This window comes from Chenopodium quinoa, unplaced genomic scaffold (genome assembly GCF_001683475.1).
Source record: "Chenopodium quinoa cultivar QQ74 unplaced genomic scaffold, ASM168347v1, whole genome shotgun sequence".
NCBI lineage: Eukaryota > Viridiplantae > Streptophyta > Magnoliopsida > Caryophyllales > Amaranthaceae > Chenopodium > Chenopodium quinoa.
Genome location: NW_018743204.1, coordinates 942631 through 962078, shown reverse-complemented (window position 1 = coordinate 962078; position 19448 = coordinate 942631). Strand labels below are relative to the sequence as shown.

General features: G+C 38.3%; 2 protein-coding genes across 2 annotated transcripts; both read left to right on the top strand.

Moving 5' to 3' along the window:
* The first annotated feature begins 6856 nt into the window (after positions 1-6856).
* On the top strand, positions 6857-13737 carry LOC110733837. Its single transcript, XM_021913907.1, has 3 exons — positions 6857-7343; positions 12955-13062; positions 13147-13737. The coding sequence occupies exons 1-3, from the start codon at positions 7026-7028 to the stop codon at positions 13456-13458; spliced, it is 738 nt and encodes a 245-aa protein (XP_021769599.1). The 5' UTR covers positions 6857-7025; the 3' UTR covers positions 13459-13737.
* A 1547-nt stretch (positions 13738-15284) lies between these two features.
* On the top strand, positions 15285-19014 carry LOC110733836 (ELL-associated factor 2-like). Its single transcript, XM_021913906.1, has 4 exons — positions 15285-15613; positions 15716-16134; positions 18066-18108; positions 18305-19014. The coding sequence occupies exons 1-4, from the start codon at positions 15493-15495 to the stop codon at positions 18736-18738; spliced, it is 1017 nt and encodes a 338-aa protein (XP_021769598.1). The 5' UTR covers positions 15285-15492; the 3' UTR covers positions 18739-19014.
* Positions 19015-19448: the final 434 nt, after the last annotated feature.

Below are 19448 nucleotides of genomic sequence, written 5' to 3'. Positions count from 1 at the left end.
GCTGTCAGCCGCTAGCATGTGGCTTGGCGCAGCAGTGCTGTACAGGGCAGCACCCACGCATAGCAGCCCGGGGTTTGGTGCCTAGCAAGCCAAGCCTCGTGGCTTGGATGCTAGGCACTCGGCCGTAAGGAGCTATTAATTTTACGATTTTGCGGTTTTTCGTTTTAATTAAAATGAGGCTAGGCCTCGGTTTTTCCCGGCACTTGTAAGATTTTTGGCAAATTTTGGGTTAACCAGCCTAATTAAATTTAATTGGATTAATTATAATTAAGTTGGATGTGGAATTTAGTGGGAGCTTCATTAATAGTTTTGAGCTATTATTATTGCGTTAATTCACATAATTGGAGAACAACTTTAACTAGTTTTAATTAGGCGCGTTAATTGGATTAACCACCTAAGTTAGTAACTAGTTTTGCGCTCGTTTTGAATTGTTGCTTGAATTATTTGTAAAATGCATGGGCCATACTCGTTAATGAATGGATGAATGGAATAAATATTCCGATGCAGGTTTTACAAATTGGCAACTAGTGGGGCCTGACTAGGATACGGACATCGTTCCGTTTTGTATTTTTGTAAATCTAAATACGGACTGCGTGCCGTTAAGTATTTTTGTACTTAAATTATTTAGATTAGTCCTAGATTTTCTAGTAGTTGCATAATTGGTGGTGATGTCTCGAAGACGGCGTTTCTAAGAAGACGAAGCCAAGAGCATGCAACGAAGGCCCTTGAAGAATTGAAGACTCAAGTTCAAGGGGTCATGCTAGTTGCCAAATGCATCTTTACTTATGCTTTATATATTTTGCTTATATATTTGCGATGTTAAATGCATATTTAGGATTTCGAATGTTGAACGATTAGTTTAGTTTACTTAAATCAACCAACATAGAAACCCTAAGTCCCAAAGAAAATTAAGTTAAATCTGCCATTCTAAAAAACACTTACGGAACTAATGAGAATAGTAATGGGCTATACCAAAGCAAGGCATCACTACTTTCCTAGGGAAGTAAGGTATGTTGGTACACTTACCAAAGCAAGTCATCGCATAACGTTAGTTTTGGTTAGACTCAACAATATCAGTAAGGGGTCCTTAGATGTCGTGGCAATGGAGATAAAACGTCAAGAAAGCATTAGATGCGACGTTTTATCGAACCAAGAGTAGCTTAGAGCTATTAGCAATTGGATTGCTTACCTTAAAATATTAAGTGTTAAGACAAGCCAAAGCATGCTTAATCACTTTTTGATTTTTGGGGTCTTGGAATCGTTTTATTCTCGCTTAAATGGGACAATTTTAAATGTGTGGATAAAACGTTTAATAAGATTGAAAAATTTGCATGTATGCTTTAAATTTCAAACTTATTGGTTTTATGAATGGTTTTTCATTGCAAATTCTTTCAATTGTAGAATCATGTTTGCAACTAATACCAACAACAACCAATTTTCACTCCGTTCTATTCTCGGTAAAGAGAAGTTGAATGGGACAAACTTCCTTGATTGGCAAAGGAACTTGCGTATAGTTCTCATGCAAGAGCAAAAGGAATATGCTCTAGATGAGGAAATGCCCGACGCTTTTGATGAGAAGGTCACTCAGGCTGCCCTAAACTGATGGCACACTGCCAATCGGGATGTCAAATGCATCATGTTGGCCACAATGTCTTCGGATCTCCAAAAGACCTTCTTTGGAAAGGAGACGGTTTTTGAGATCATTTTTGAACTTCAGAATATGTTCAAGAGCAGGCTTGAACTGAGCGGTTTGAGACCCATAGGCAGATCCTTGAGAGCAAGCTCAAGAAAGGAGAGTCGGTCAGCCCACATGTACTTAAAATGATCGGATTATTTGAGAGCATGAAAAGGCTCGACGCAGGGTACTCAACCGAGAAGGCAATTGACATAATTCTCCACTCGCTGCATAAAGGCTATGATCAGTTCAATATGAACTATAATATGCACAGCATGGAGAAAACCCTCACTAAGCTTCATGGAATGTTGAAGTAAGCCGAGCAAACGCTTAAGGATGAGGGGAAGCATGATATGCTTATGGTCAAGTAGGGCAAGCCTTTCAAGCGCTTGGGCAAGAAGAAAGGCTTTAAGGGGATCGTTGCTTTTGGATTAGGTATATATGTAATAGACCTTAACTTTACTAGCAAAGTTTCATGGGTATTAGATACCGGATGTGGCCACACCTTTGTTCCAATGCTCAGGGACTAAGGAAAAGTAGAAGGCTAGTGAAGGGAGAAATGGAACTCCGGATCGGCAATGGAGCAAGGATTGCGGCCATATCTGTTGAGACACTTAGTTTGTCTTTGCCCTCTAGGCTTGTTTTAGAACTTGAATATTGTTATCATGTTTCAAACATTACCAAAAACATTATTTCAATTTTGGCATTGGACACCAAGGGATTTGAATTTCGGATAAAAGACAAGAGTTGTTCATTTTATCTCGATAATGTTTTATATGGTACGACACATTCAGAAAATGGTCTTTATGTGCTTTTTCTAGACAAACAGGTTTATAATGTTAATGATACCACTAAAAGAGATAAGACCATTAAGTAGAATCAAACCTACTTGTGGAATTTTCGTCTTGGCCAAATTAACATCAAACGCATCAAGAAACTTCTTCATGAAGGGATTCTTGATTCATTCGACTTAGAGTCGTTTGAAAACTGCGAAGGATGCTTACTAGGCAAGATGATAAAGCAGCCATTCTCCAAGTTGGGAGAAAGGGCTAGTGACTAATTTTGTCTTATACACACAGATGTATGTGGACCAATGAGCACAATCGCAAGAAACGGTTATCGCTATTTTATCACTTTCACGGACGACTTTAGTAGATATGGCTATGTCTACCTTATGTCGCACAAATCTGAATCATTTGAGAAATTCAAAGAGTTTCAGAGTGAAGTGGGAAATCAGCTAGGCAAGAAAATTAAAGCACTTCAATCAGATCGAGGTGACGAGTATTTGAGCTACGAATTCGACGATCATCTGAAAGAACATGGAATTCTCTAAGAATTGACACCTCCTGGAACTCCACAATGGAAGGAGTGTCCGAAAGGAGAAATCCAACTCTGTTAGACATGGTTCGATCAATGATGGGTCTTAGCGATCTTCCTATCTCTTTTTGGGGACATGCACTTCTAACTGCGTCACTTACACTGAACCGCGCTCCGTCAAAAGCTGTCGAAAAGACTCTATATGAATTATGGACGAAGAAACCTCCACGGTTGTATTTTCTTAAGATTTAGGGTTGCGAAGCATATGTCAAAAGACTCATATCTGATAAGGTTGCACCAAAATCTGATAAGTGTTTCTTTGTGGGCTATCCAAAAGAAACCAAGGGGTATTACTTCTACAACCAATCTGAGAACAAAATATTTGTTGCTCGAGATGGTGTCTTTTTGGAAAAGCATCATCTTTCCAAAATGATAAGTGGGAGGAAAATAGAACTTGATGAAATTCGAGAAGGTGAGCAACAAAGTCAAACTGACAAAACTGACAATCAAAGAGCTTTGGAAGCAGCTGTTGAAAATGGTCAAAGTCATAATGCTCAACCTATTACCTTGCATAGGTCGCAAAGGCCAAGATCTCAACCAGACAGATACCTCGGTGTTGTCTTAATCGAGAATCAAGACATCCTACTTGTGGATGGAGATGAGCCAGCGACATACAAACAAGCTATGACGAACTCCAACTCTGCAAAATGGCAGGATGCCATGGACTCCATGTTTGAAAATCAAGTCTGGGACTTGTTGATTTGCTCGAAGGTTACACACCTATTGGTTGCAAATGGATTTTTAAGTTGAAAACCGAAAAAGATGGAAATGTATATGTATAAAAAGCTAGATTGGTGGCAAAAGGTTACAAGCAAATTCACGGCGTCGATTATGATGAAACTTTTTCGCCAGTCGCCATGCTTAAGTCCGTCTGGATTATCCTAGCAATTTCCACATATTATGATTATGAAATATGGCAAATGGATGTCAAAACCGCCTTCCTTAATGGGATTTTGGAAGAAACTAGGATGGTGAAATCAGAATTTGCAAGATTGGAACGAACGACAATGTAACCGATCCACTCACTAAACCTTTGCCTCAAGTGAAACACAACAAGCACGTTGAGGCAATGGGAATTAGGCACATTGGAGATTGGCTTTGATTTCCCTATTTGTGTGTTTTAATTAAGTTGTGGAGATCTTAATGTAAAACACCATGTTAAACCATTCATTTATGGAGTAATTTAATTTTTATTTAAATTATTTTTCCATTCCTATTTAATTATGGTTTAGAATTAAATAATAAGTCCATTCGATTTGAACATTCAAAATAGGGTATCAAGACCATGTCTTGGATAAAGAACCACCTATTAAGTGAATGTTGAATATCTTATCGAAATTATCCCTAATCGAGGTCATTTGAAAGTTGGACGACTAATGACCGCGTGAGATTAGTGTGTAGTATGATTTATAGCACCGTTTCTTGTGCTACAAGGACAAAATTGTCATAAATAATTTGCACAGGTATTAGTTTAGAACTATGTCGGATCGACCTATGAGAATATTTTAAGAGATTTAACAATCATCATAAGTATATTACTCATTATGCCTATCGAAACCTCTTTCCTCGACCATGATTATTGTTAGTTCTCTTGTTTGAGTACTAGTCCGCTTTGATGTTGTCAAACGTCTGCCGTACTAGGGGATTATAAAGGCAAAAGTTGGGCGGCTAGGGCCTCTTAGTAAGGGAAGCTGACAATGCAAGACTGGGAATGCCCCCCTATTAATAATAGGGAACATGTCTTTGTTGTTAACAAGGCCTCTCGAAGAGTGAGACTATGAAAATGCATGGCCGTGCTCAGATGGATTTTAGAATGTGCTTATTGACAGTCGAACTCGGAAATCGAGAAACACTTCTGGACGTGATAAGGATGACGAAGATTCTTACCTTATAGTTCATGAAGAGACATTAAGTGACCTAGGAAATAGGCTATACACAATTAGCACACTTGTCCGGAAGGACAAGTGGGAGATTGAAAGGAATGGTGTCCTTCAAACAAGTGTGTTATTCCGATAGAAGGTTCGGAATTAATTAGAAAGCTAATTATTCAGTGAGGTCAAGTGATCGGAATACCTAGCTGGAGGCCGCTTCCGATCAGTAATATTAATGAACAATTAATATTATAGCTTAATCTTGAATGAACCCTTCGGGTCACACCCAATCGTGTAACCGAACCAAAGCGACGAATTAATCCAAAGGATTAAACGAGTCAATAGAATTTTACGAACAAAGACGTCGGATTCTGAGCTTAGAGCGTCAAAACCGAGCGTCGTAAGTCGAGTCAAACTTAGTAAACGATGAGACGGAAAAAAAATCAGCCAAACGACAAGTCATAACATATAGCCCTAGCCTCGGAATGACCGAGCCAACCGAGGGCTAGGGCAGTATGGCTAGCAAGGCTACGACATGTCGTGCTAGCCAGCATGCTAGCATCGCTGGCTAGCTGACGCAGCAAGGCCAGCATCGCTGGCGCGCATGCTAGCACCAGCCCCGCACCATCGCAAGCAAGGCCAGTAGCAATTGCTAGATGGGCCTTGTGCGAGGAAGCAACACAACAGCAACAGCTTGCAAGCTGAGCTTGTGGTAGGTGCGCCAAGCACGCCCATCAGCAACCCGCATGCATGCGTGGCATGCTTGCTAGGGTGCACACATACACGACCAGCTAGTAGGCCCAGCCTAGGGGCCAGGCCGCCAGTGAGGTAACCTTGGCGCCCAAGGCACGCCAGGCCAGCTTGCGTGTTGCGAGTGGGCGTGTGTGTGGAGTGGTTTTGTGGGTTTTCTTGGGGAGCAAGGGGAAGGTGGTCCTCCCCTTGTGGTCCTCACCTAATCCCTTACTCTCCCCATGCCACTTGTCGTTTGGTGATTCATTTGACTATTTAATTTAATTTGGCTATTAAATTCTATTTTGCCTCTTTACCAACTATCCCACATTGAAAGGTGATGGGATTTCAAGGGGCTCTATTCCCTATAAATACCATTCATGTGGCATTTGGGAAAGACACTTGAGTTGGCGAACTTTAAGGGATCTCCAAGAAGAGAAAACCTTTATTCTAATAACGCTAAATTATTTTTGGTCTAGCCCCGACTAAGCTTCGGGGTAGGACCGGTGCGGTTCACTATCGAGGGTGTGAGCCGTCGGAGGTTCGCGCACTTGCGGAACTTGAAGCTTTCAAGTCTGAGCTCGAGGTTGAGTGAAGCACGCTACAAGGGTGAGCAGTCTCTCTCTTCTCTCATGTTTATGTTTGTTTTGTATGCCTTTGTTTATGTTGTAATTATTATGCATACGTTCTGGTTATCGGGTTTTATTTCCGCGTGGTGTTGGACATCGCAAAACCCAACAAATTTTCTAAATTTGACCCAAAAAATGGCAATGGAGCAAAAATAAAGGGACGAAGGGAGTATAATAATATGGAGTAGGTGTTAGAGGTTTTACAATTTCTATAAAAAAAACAGATGAGTTTATCTTTAATATTGTAATATAAAAATTATGAAAATTATGTATTTTCAAAAAAATTACAAGTTGAGACGAATCTCACATTTAATAACGTTATTTCTAATACAATTATGGTCAAAATTTGATTAAATAAAGAAAAAACAGATAAGAGCATACTAAAACACTGACCGAAAACCCTTAACCAAGTAAATAACCCTTGACAAAGTAACCATTAAACGAATAATCTCTGATTAACCGAGTAACCTAATCACATTATGAGATTAGCCACGTATGAAAATTTGTGTAACAAAATACTCGTAATTCATAAGCATTGAGTTTTTGATTAATTCAAAAATCCAAATTCAAACTTGTAAATCCAACCGTCCAAAGTTGGATACTCCACCAATTTTTCATCACATCACATAACACATAACACATAACAAGTACACCACATCACCCACGTTATTTCCACTTCTTCCACCACCCTCTCACCGGAAAAACAAACCCCACAAACTCCAGTTTCCAGAACATTCTTCCGCCATGGGAGGACCTTCAAGGTGGACCTTCACCTTCACCATCTTCATCCTCGCCATTACAACGATCTCAGTTCAAGCAGGCGACAACAACCATGTCTACTCCCCTTGCCGTGACACTACAGTTCAGCGCGACGATGGCTTCTCCTTCGGCCTTGCTTTCTCTTCCAAAACTTCTTTCTTCCTCAATAATAATGCCTCGGTTCAGCTCTCTCCTTGCGATCGACGACTTTCTCTCTCCACCAGTAGCTCTCAAATCGCGCTTTTCCGACCTAAAGTTGACGAGATCTCTCTTCTCACCATTAATGCTTCTTCTTTCAGCCCGGTATGTTACTCTTCTTTCTTTCTTTCTTTTTCCCTAATATTTGAGATTAGGGTTTTGATTCTCGTTTACAACTGTTGAATTAGGGTTTATTTATAGTCGGGTTTTTAAATTTGTTTGGTTGAATTCAGAAGTGTTGTTTGATTATGTTGTGAGATCGGATCGTAGTAATTTGAGTATTGCTAGTGTATTTCATTTAATTTGAACCATGAAAATTTTCGATTTTTCGGGTTTTGTTTTGGTAGAAGTACATTTGAGTGTTTGACCTCATTGTTGAGCAGATTGTATATTTTTAGTTACTGGGATAAGGTTGAGAGATGGTAGGTCTATATGATATGTGGTGTCATTGGATTTATGTATTATAATCTAAGGAATGGGTTGCCGTGGATCGTGGTTTTTAGTTGATCTTGGTGGTGTTGTATTGACGTAGCGATAACAGCCGATGAATGTGAGCTTTATAATTTAGTGCTGAAATGCTGTTGGAAGGCGTTTTGTAAGGATGTAGGATGTAAAATGAGTAAACATTGGGATCTATACTCTATGATTGGTCGAATTCATCACAAACATGTCAGCCGGAAGAAAGATTGTCGGGTACTATGCATTTAAATCACTGTTATTTTATCCTGTAGTATCTTTTGTAGTTGGGCGCACTGTATATTTTTGGCCGTGCCAGCTTCTTCTTGAAATCCTTGAAAGGATCCTTTAGCAATCTTGATGCTCCCATCAGCAATATTGTCAATGTATCAGAATCTAAGCTTGCTCAAATAACTTTGTTGCTGAGTGTTTCTAGATCCCTGTATCACTGAAAAAATTCCACAATAGTTTCTGGTGTTCCAATTTCCAAAGCTCTTTTTCTCCAAATACAAGGCACTAGGATTTTGATAATTAAGTTTGAAGTGAGTGAGAGCTATTGTAAGCTGTGAGAGGATTTTAATTTATTTTGTGACAACAGTTGATATTTTGGGATCCTTTCAATTGCTATATGTTCATGGGTCATAGGTTATTGAAAGATATGGGATTTCTTTAGCTCTTTTGCTTGACTAGAGTGTCTTATGATAGGTTAAACTAGGTGTTTCGTATGGTTGATATGTGAACCTTATGCAGCGGTGACTGATGATAGATTGAGAAGCTCTTTGTACATCAAAAGAACGCTGAGTTGTCTCTTGAATTTACTGGCATTGAAAGACATGACCTTGGTGTTGTTGCTAGAGTTAGGATTTGTTATTTTGAACAGTTCTATATTTTGTTCAGTCCATTCTAGTCAGTTTTGTCTCTATAGTTCAGCTCGGTTCATGTTTGTCCCAATATTTCAGTTTGGTGGTTCTATTCATTTAGTTGGTGTTATTTCTTTGCACCTTATATTCCCTGGTACGAATCTATCTAATTGTAGTACACTGGCCCCTTATCTGAATTCTTCTAAAGTAATTTTTTCCTTACTTGGGCTTAGTGCCCTTTATATAAACTTATTAATCCTGAAACGTATTTCAATAAGGTGGAAAAGAAGACCTTGAAACACATTATTTACTATGTATTATACAATTATGATATGCAAATTTTGGTCTTTTTTCATGCTGATGTAACAAATAACCCACCCTTCCCCCCCCCCCCCACCACCTTCTGTTTTGATTTTTTTCAAGATTCTTGCTCAGTGAAAGTGGGCATTATAGTCATATCCTTACTTAAAGCGGTACAGAGACCCACAAACTTGCATGTTTGTGCTTAATTTTGTAGTCTTACCATTGTTCAACAGCCACTTATTTTGATCTGTGTGGCACTAAGCCACTAATACTCTGCAAGGCTTGAGATTTTCTTAGTTTGGGACTTGGATTCTGCAATTCAATTGGCTTGTCTAGGTGATGCTGTTCTCTTGTTTGAGCTGTATGATTCTGTCACCTGTAAAGTTGTACCTAGAGTTTGTATATTGCCTTTTAGACTTTTAGTAACTCCTTTCCTAACACTTGGTAAGCACCATTACGTGTCCAAAACTCGCAGTTGGGTGCTCGTTGACTACGCTTTCTCTTAAAGTTGATTGAGTAATGCACTAGCTCTCAACTCTCATACGAGCACGTACCTTGTAGAATCTAGATTCCAGCTCTTATACTTTCCTTGAGTATTATACAGTGCATGAGAGATGGCTTTTAAGCCATATTCATTTCTTTCCTCTCCTTTATGTCTGCTTGGTTGGGTGCACTTGCTCACTGTGGACTGTAGATCATTATCGTTTCCTGAGCTTATGGCAGCTTATTATGTTTGAAGATGAGAGGTGAACTGATGGTTAAAAGGCTACTGTAATCTGATGCATATAAAAATTGCCAAAATATATCCAATCTTTTCTCATGTTTAATGGAAGACATCTATTTTTGTTCTGAATTCTAGGCAGTGCTTGGTTAATGCCTTGAAAACCACGTAATTTGTTTAGTCTGGGTGTCAGGATGATATGCATAGCACCTTGTGTGTGTGTGTATGTTTTTTTTTTGGTTGTTGTTGTTATTGTTGTTTAAAATTAAACAAGTAAAAAAAAAAGTGCAGTAGCTTTGAGGTGAAAGAATTGCCCAAACTTTATCTAATCGTTTCTTGTTGTGCTGTCATACAATATAGTGACATAGTGTTGTATTGCATTTTGTTGCACTTGTATTTGATGAATTCTAATGTACCTTCTCTAACTTAAGTATGGAATGGAATGTGCTTTGTTTGAATTAAATAATCCCTAACTCATTCCTCAAGAAAAGGACAAATCTAGCCAATGCTCGTTACTTCAATTCCATAATAAGTATTGTTTTATCCACTCTAGCTCCCCTAATAGTCCTCCACGGCGCCCGGGGGGAGGGAGGATGGTGGTGGTGGGTTTCATAGTACTACCCAGTATTTTAATTGCTGTACAAGTCTGATAGTGGACTAGTTGACAAGCCATAATAAAAGCATTCTTCTGAAAGATGTATCCATTCTCCTCAATTTTGTATTCTTTATTATTGGATTTACCAGCACTGTATTTATACTGGTTCCTCAAAAAAATACTGTGGTAATACCCTATGTCCATACCAGCTTTCGGTCACCGGTCACCCTGATCCTCCTGTCCAGCCCACCTTGATCTTTATCATCTCCAACCTTCCAATTTTCTTTGCAAACCATGGGCATCCACCATTGTCATCCTTTCTATTATCAAGCATTTGCCGATCCCTACCCTCACTTTCATCAAAACCCACCTTCCCCACTTGGTGCCCAACTGCCCACCATCAGCACCCACCTTCAACGGTGCCAGAAAATCAGGCACCACTAGAAGCAGGAAAATCAGATGCAAAAAGAGTTTGTTTACTCTTTTCTGGCACCCACCAAGTAGTGCAATATGGGTGGCGGTGGTTGGAAATTGTATGGCGGAGCCGCGGAGGTGGATTGGTTGAGTTGGGAGTTTTGGTGGCTGATGTAAGATATATTTTTAATTCTTTTCTTTAGTCACATTGTTCACATTAAAGCTAAGGTAACTCATTGAAATTGCATAAAACTGTGCCACCCCCTTGTCTTACATCTAAAAACCATGAAAGAGGAGCAAGTATTTCAAGATTCATCATCCAAAATCTAAGCTACAGTGTTACATTAGTACATTCTCTGTTTCGGATATTCCATAGATTTAGGGAAAGCGAATTTAGACCGGTCAGCTTATTGAGCTTGGAATTTCAGAACACTTCCACATGTGAAATTATCTCGCTCTCTCACGCTCCCTAATTTCCTTAGGCATTCCATCAAAATTATATTGTTTTCTTCGCATTTTTTCCTAGCATCTTTTTTAAACACCAAGCCTCATGTATGTCTCATTACTCACATGCCTGGATGGATGTTTTGGTGGACAAAAATTTGGTCCATCATGTAGCTGTGATATACTAAAGATGATTTTACAATTCTCTCTTGTTGGAATTTAGGCCTTAGCTTCAGGGTGCTTGCTTCACGCAATTCAGGTATGAGGTGTAAGTTTGCTTAACCCATACCTTGCGTTTGATTGAGAAAATTACTAATTATAATTAATCCCATTCCTCATCCTCCAAGTTATGGGGTTTAAAGAGAGAAAGTTCATTCTCAAACAAAATTAGACACAACCCATACCGCCCTAATTTCCTTCCTTATTCAAAACCTAAAGTAGCTTGTGAACCAAACATCTCCTGAATGAGTTTTTCTGATGACCGATAACAGCGCGGAGAGTGGAAATGTAGCTACATGAGAGCTGCCTCATATTTAAGGGCACGAGTTTGACCAAGTATTTGGTACTTAGTGTTTGGGTTATGAAGGAGAATAAACTGCCTCGAGAAATGCTACTTTAGCTATTTTAAGTTTGTGTTTGAGAGGGATGCATACTTCTGAATAGGCATGCTGCTGAAAAGTTGCTTTATATGGACTTCTACAGCTAACGTTGTAGGTGCTGTTTTGCTCTTTCAGTGATTGTGTAATATTTGCACTTCCCGTAGTTTACAATTGGCCATATTTTTTTACCAAGACTAGAAGTTAGAAAAAAAAAAAAGAGAGCTAGCACATATTAGAATGATTGTTTATCGACTTTGATGTGTCAGCCTACATTCGCTAGCGTTTTGACAGGGACTAAATGCCTTGCCCTTTCATTATTTTATCAAGATCAAAGGAGAGAGGAGATAAGAGGGAGTGAGCTTAGTGCATATGGAATGCATTTTCCTGAGTGGCACATTGGCCTACATCCACAATTCACTGAAAGGAACTAATGCCTTGAAATTTTCTGTGAAGCAGAAAAAGTTCCAAGCCCTCCGTTGCATTAGGTAGGTTTCTCCCACGTATATGAAACACACTTTTTTTTTTTTTTCCTATGGAGGCTTCAATGCTTGCATATATAATTATTATAACTCCTATTTCTTTCCCTTTTGGGTAAACTAATATATCATGATCTGTTTGCCTCTCGTTTGGGGTTTCATGGACATCTTTCTCCTTACACTGTCTATGTCCACCTTATACCTGTAAGTCCTTTTGCTGAAATGAAAATTTGGTAGCTCTGGCTTCTGATTGAATTAAATCAGGCAGAAACTCTTCCCCAATCTTCACTTTTTAATTTCCACACTTCCCATGATAAGGTACCTTTTCTTTTGCAGAATAGTGTATACATCAAGGTTCACAATACAAGGGCAGGGTGTATTTGTATGTGATTAATTAGATTCAGACTAGGGTCTTAATTCAAGCGTACATGTGGTGACCACTTTATTAACATATTCTATTTCATCCTTCTTCATCACATAAGCTTGCTCAACATCTGATTATGATGGTTGCTCGTGACATGTTGGTCTTCTTCTCTAACTAATGATGATTGTGCCATATATCCTCTACTGGCATGTTAGTGATCTAACTTTTGTTGCTGTATATCTTGCTGTTTTGTGGACAAGATTTGGTTCTTCTATATTGACTCTATATTGTCTAGTATTTGCTATTCATTTGAGTGCTTTCTGTGATGATATCATCTTTTGTAGCTGCTTGACTTTGTAGTGACAGAAATGTTAAGCAAAATGGTCTTACATCTATATATGATCTCATTCCTTCCTTTTGCCAATTGAGATATCTGTTTCTGAATTGGACTATCCTAAACTTTAGTGGGATGTTGATTTTTCAGGATTCAGCTGGTGGTTATATGGTGGCGTTTGCTGGCTCAAAATATGCTGCAAGATCCCCTCCTACATTTGTTGCAAATAGCACCCACATAGTGACCAGTTTTACTCTGGTAAGGATATCAGAGATCACATGGTTTTCTTTTTCTGTTCTTATTCCTCTTTAAAAGCTTATATATATTGCTCTTGCGAAGCAGATTCTAGAATTTAAGCAAGGCCGACTGCAAAATTTGTTTTGGAAAAGGGATGGTTGTGCATCATGTAAAGGCAAGTCTAAGTTTGTCTGCCTGAACAATGTGGATTGTGCAATCAGAATGAATGACTGCAAGAATCGAGGTGGCTCTATGGATTGCAGCCTTGGCATACAATTAGCCTTTTCTGGTACAGACAAGCATTATTCAGTTCTGAATTCTTGGTATGAAGTGCAGAACCTACGGCAATATTCACTATTTGGCTTGTATTCCAATTTACGGAAGTCTCTCACTGATCAATTCAGCAACTTCTTCTGATACTGCTGTGACTTGTGTGTTCTAAGGAGGTTTTCTCTGCTTTTGCAATTGCACGATTCTTCAATTTATTCTCCTTTGATCCTCCAGCAGGCTTGTGTGGAAATATGTAACATGTTTTGGTATGTAATTGTTTTTTTTAATTAACAGTGTATATTGAAATTGAGTTAATGTGATTAATTAGTTGTTCTCTGCGTATCATTTTGCCTTGTAATATTGACTTTTGGTATAAGATCTTGATTCTTGGCCTAAGTTACTTCTTAAAAATGACTTTTTTTGGTACGTTGTTATGTTGTACAAGTAATATGTACTGATATGTCATATGTGTAATATTGATTTTTCGCCAAACAGCTACCGCTCATAATTTAAGGCTCGTTTAGACAATATCACTATGTGATGATGGACCTACTTGGCACTGAATCCTGCAATGTACGCAACTTAGATCGATATTACGGAGTACCAAGCATACTGCTTGATTTATTTTATGTCCTTTATATAAAACACGTTTTGGGCACCGCAGCATCAATTTGTGCGAATCACCAAAGGTTTCCAAAACAACCAAAAAACTTTGATATGTGTTTTGTTTTAACCCTATTGCATACTGTAAATTTTTAGTTACCCAAGAAATTTGTAATGTAAATCTTTAGTAAAGCAATTTGTAATATGCATTGTCATGTAGTATAAAAGACAACAAAAATTAATATGGAAGGAAAAATAAAGCAATAATCAAACACCCTAACAAAGGATTTGCCGATTTGGGCATCCTAGTAACTACTAGTAGTAATGTTGACTTAAATTTTAGGTCAAATATCATCTATTGGGGTAGTTTTCTATTGAATTTCAGAATTCTAGCATTTCCTAGAGTATCCAGAGAAACCTAATTTAACCTTTTGGATTACAATTCAAATTACATCTTTGATCAATTCAAGAATTGATTTTGCTTATATTTTCCCTCTTTTTCTTTCATTCTTTAGAGTAAAAATGAAGTTTAACAAGTGCCCACTCATTAGGAAAAAAAAAAAAAGTTTATAAATTTCCAATGCAAAGATAATACGAAGTATAAATTTATACGACCCTGAGTGGGCACTTGATCTGATGTTGACATGATCAAAACACTTATTAATTTTCTCGTTAGATTAGTTCTTGTATCAATTTTATCTTTAACCCTAATTAAAATTAAATTATCGATAACTTATCAATGCTGTATAAGTGAGACGATAAGTAATGACAGATTGATAGATTATTATTTGTATTGAACTAAAGATAAAACTGAAACAAGAACTAATCTAATGAGAAAACTAATAAGTGTTAATGATACGATATGAAAAATGACATATGAATGATCTGATAGTGACAACGAATAAGTAATAACTCAATAATTACTTTAGTTTAAAAATAACCTTTTTTAGATATTGAATTTGGTCAACCCGACCCAAATTCATCCAAATTTGAAGAGGATTTGAATGAGAATTGATCTAAAACTGAATCAACCCCTAATCAAATTAGACTGAACTTAATCGAACCGAAATCAACCAAACCAGAATCAAACCAACCCAAGGTCATCCTACCCGAAATTAACCCAATTAAATCCGTTTTGGACCTAATATGGATTTATCCGAATTGAATATGAACCGATCTGAAGTTGTCGTGATCCAAACACGACCCAAACTCGATAGATTTTGACCCAAAATTGACCCAACTCAAATCGAGATAGGTTGAATGGGTAACCTTGACCGAACATACCGAGCTAAACAAGCTAGACTCCATTCAATTATTCGAGTAGACACCCTATAAATATACTTACTACATACTTCATACTAAGTATGATACATACGAGTACGACCTGACCTAACTCGAAACCGCTTTCTAAGCGAAATCAAAATACATTCGTGTAGCATAGCAGTATACACGACTGAATTTTTTAGCAACTCAGCACTATATTCACTCCAATCAATTTCTGCAAATCCCAGACAAATAAATTCATCAAGAACTTGTAATAAAATCGCAAAAATTATTGGTTGTATGAATTAAAAATCAATGTCGATGAACAAGATAGAAGAACCAAGCACAGCACCAAGTCCAGATCAATGGTATACTCTATCCCTAGGTTCTACCTTCAAAGATCATCAACCTTCTTCCAAATTCTGCACTTTACGCTGTAATCGTCTTCTTCTTCTTCAATCTTTTTCCTGCAATTTCATCTTTTCGAATTTAATTTTCCAATTTTGATTCAATCAAATTCATTTTCTTGATTTTTCAGATGAATTTAAGCCGGCATCGATCGATAAAACTCAACCAGGAGCATTGCACAAGACGAAGGACAACAAAGTTAGCGTAGAATTTAACAACAATCAACCTGGTAAACCTAAGGTTACCTTCGAAGGTAATTCTGGCGAAGATTACAAGGAAAACGACGCCGTTTTGCTCTTTGACGGCCATAGTTTCCGCCTTGAACGCCTTCACCATGCTGTCAAGCGTTTGCGCCATAATCGCTTGCCTGGCGAATCCTCCGCCGCGGCGTCGGCTGCATCTTCCGCCGCGGACGGTGGTTCGTCGCCGGTAGTCAGAGGAGGTAAACCTCAGGCTCAGGTGCAGCCTCAGCATCAGCATCAGCCTCAAGCGTATAATAGCCGGCCTGCGTTTACGCCTCCTCGGCCGCCTCCGGCACCGCCTGTTGCGGTCAGTTTTCTGTCTCATAACATAAATTTTCAACTTAATTATGTTTTGAAATAATATATAGTTGAATTATTATATTGTGTGTGGTGATAATTTTGTCAATTAGCATAATTATGATGGTGGAGGCGTATGTGTAGTGCTTGTTGGGGGATATTTATGCTTCATTGATAATTGCATTGTATAAAAGAAAAGTTGCTCCATTGCAGTAATTTAGAGGATGAATTATACACTGAATCATAAGCATAAGGCTTTATGAGCATGTTTGATTGGGGCATGTATTTGAAGTTTGCTTTCAATTAGGTCCTGGTTTTGATTCTTCCCATTTTGGAGTAATTTGTATGGGACTTTGCCAGTTCAGTAATGCTGATAGCTCAAACACCCTTCTTGCCATTTGTTGATTGATTAGTAGTCGTTTGATGTGTTCCGTTGGTGAATTGGTGCTGATCATAAGTTGCTGAAGGTAATAACGTATAAAGTGGACTTAGGATCAATTTCTATGGATATGCATCAGTATAATTGGTAGCTTCCAGACATTCATACGCCAAAATTACTGAATTTTGCTTTGATCAGTAGAGGCCTGGAGGGTGAAATATTATTAAATTACTATGGCACTAATCAGTACTCAAGGTTAAGTGGAATCAGTGGAGGATTCCGGATTATCAATTGTCATACATTGTTGCCCTTGTATGATCGTTCTGTCCTCGTCAAACTATTGTCCTAGGAGGCTATCATAATCCTTTTACTCACCAGGATACTGTGTATATAAACCATTCTAATTCATAGCTACCACATTTCCTAAGCATTTTAGAACAAAACTTATTACTCTCATATAGTGAAATTCTCCACTATAGCCTTAGATGTATTGACGCTATAGATGTAAAGAAGGCTGTGGAATGTTTCTCTTCCAAGAGATCTTAAGCCGAAAAATAATAGTCACAATTTTGATGCATCAACTGATTAAGTGGAAGGATATAAGCATATTCCCCCCCTCCCCCCACCGTACACCTCCTTCTCCTGAAGGCCATGATAAGGGAAGAAAATTTCTCTGATTCATTTCTCTCTAATTAATTGACTACTAAATGCTAGTTTTGTCTTTAATGTATGACAAATCTCAACAACACTAGAATTACCCTATCAATCATCAATAATACCCCATTGAACTGAAATCTTATATAACATAGGCTGCATAACCAAGCTGCAATTTTTTTATTAACCAAAACATAGTATAGATGATGCAACCATGGCAGATGAACCTGAAGAATAGAAGCAGTAAGGAAGTATACTGATCTACTTGTATAGGAAAAAGTTCCATTCTGTATCTGTGATCATCGGTCTTGTGCATCAAAAATTATTTCTGATGGGAAAGAACTTCTATGTTATCACTAGATTAATGCTGCTCACACCCTTCCATTCTTTCCTGTGGGTGAGAGCCTCTTTTAGGTAATTGGGCTGGTGCCTGTAGAAATGTTGCCATAACATCTCTAGGTCATGCCTGATCCATTTCCTCTGTCTGTTGGCTATTATGCTGTCTACCTTCCTTTTCCATTCATGGCTAGGATTGAAGGGAGATGGGGACTAAGGCCTGAGGATCAAGCTTTTGGGAGTCATTGATTTAGTGGGTGTTCTTTTGGCTGCATTGTGAAAAGGAGTTTGCTGCTGTAGTGGCCATAGTGAACTACATAACTGTTTTTATGTCTAGGGTCATAAGCTCCTGATATTTGGTAATGTCTCTGCAAAGATAGGCTCTGCTTGAAGATTACCAAGAGTTCATAAAATTATTCTTGCATACTAATACGAAGTGTTTTTATATTATCTGCATTTATTTAAAATTTCACAAAAAAGATTCAAGTGTTCATCATTCTGCATTTATGAATGCCTTGGAGAGTTGGAGGTCCTGATTTCCTCTTTTCTGTGTTTGTCTATCAATGCTCCAGGTTGAAGTTGAGCGAATCGATATTGGTGATGCTGGAAATTCAGGTAAGAAGAAATACTCTCTCTCTCTCTCTCTCTCTCTCTCTCTACGAGTATTTTACAAACTGAAATTAGGGTATCAAATTTAAGATGCATTGCAGGCTTTTCCCAGCTTCACTTTTCTGTGCATTGGGACAGTACATGTGTATGCTACATTTTTGCCAATGTCCAATCATATCTATTTTCTGGTGTCTTGCTGTAGGAGTAAAACCTGGTGTTGACAAGTCAGCCACTACCCCTCAACAATCAAATGTTATGGCATCACCGGACTCAAAGGACTTTGATTTGGAAGAGCATTTAGACATAATGAATGATGATGACGATGATGATGCATTGGGGCCTGTCAAAGATAGTGCTGAAGAAAAAGCAGTACCCCATACTGGCATTGATATCAACATCCCGCAGCAAAATGACATGGATGTCGAGATTGCTGATGTGGACGTTAATGATGATGATGGGGTAGATGCTGCTGCGGCCTTAAGAGCCCAGGTAAATGCAGTGGAAGGGGTAGACCACACGTCCAGCTCAAGTGGCAGCAGTGGGAGTGATAGTAGCGGTAGCAGCAGTGGAAGTGGTAGCGGCAGTAGCAGCAGTGAAAGTGATAGCAGTGATGGTGACTCGGTCAATTCTATCTGAGTTCTGCATTGCAGAATTGGTTATGTAACTATGGACGGTGCACAAAATGTGGTGCTTCTATTGTTATGAACTTGTAATGAGAGATGAGGGAATTTAATGTATTTTCAAATTTTTTTTGCTTATTTGACGGGAATCTGAAATGTATGATAGTTACGGAGTATTTGTGAAGTTCTAATACAGCAATACTACGTAAGTAATAGAGTTCTTTTTAAACTGTCATTCAATTATGTACTTCGTAATTCCTTACGTTCTCAACATTTTTTTTTTGGCCACTTATATCAGGGCGTGTTCAACTTTATACAAACAACTATCCTTTGTTTAGTAGTTTTCCTTACTTGATCAAGCAAACATCACTAATTTTCATTTCAAAGTATGCCTACCTAGTACTGTATGCTATATGTTGATTTAATTTTCACATAATCCACTAATTTTCACTAATTTTCCAATGAATAAAGCATACCTTTCTCGGCCTTTTGGCTAAGATCAAGTGTAGTATCTGTTCTTATCAGTTTAATATCTGATACGTGGGCCAATGGCCTACAACGATATTAAATTTATTTTTTAAGGGGGAAGATCAACCACAGTAGCTTGCTATTGGGGTCTTCAAGCGTCGCCCATGCGTTACACTACTTCACGGGCCTGGCGCACCCCACCAATACTCAGTTTAATTTTTTTATTAGCAATGGCCCAAACTGACCAAGATAATACTG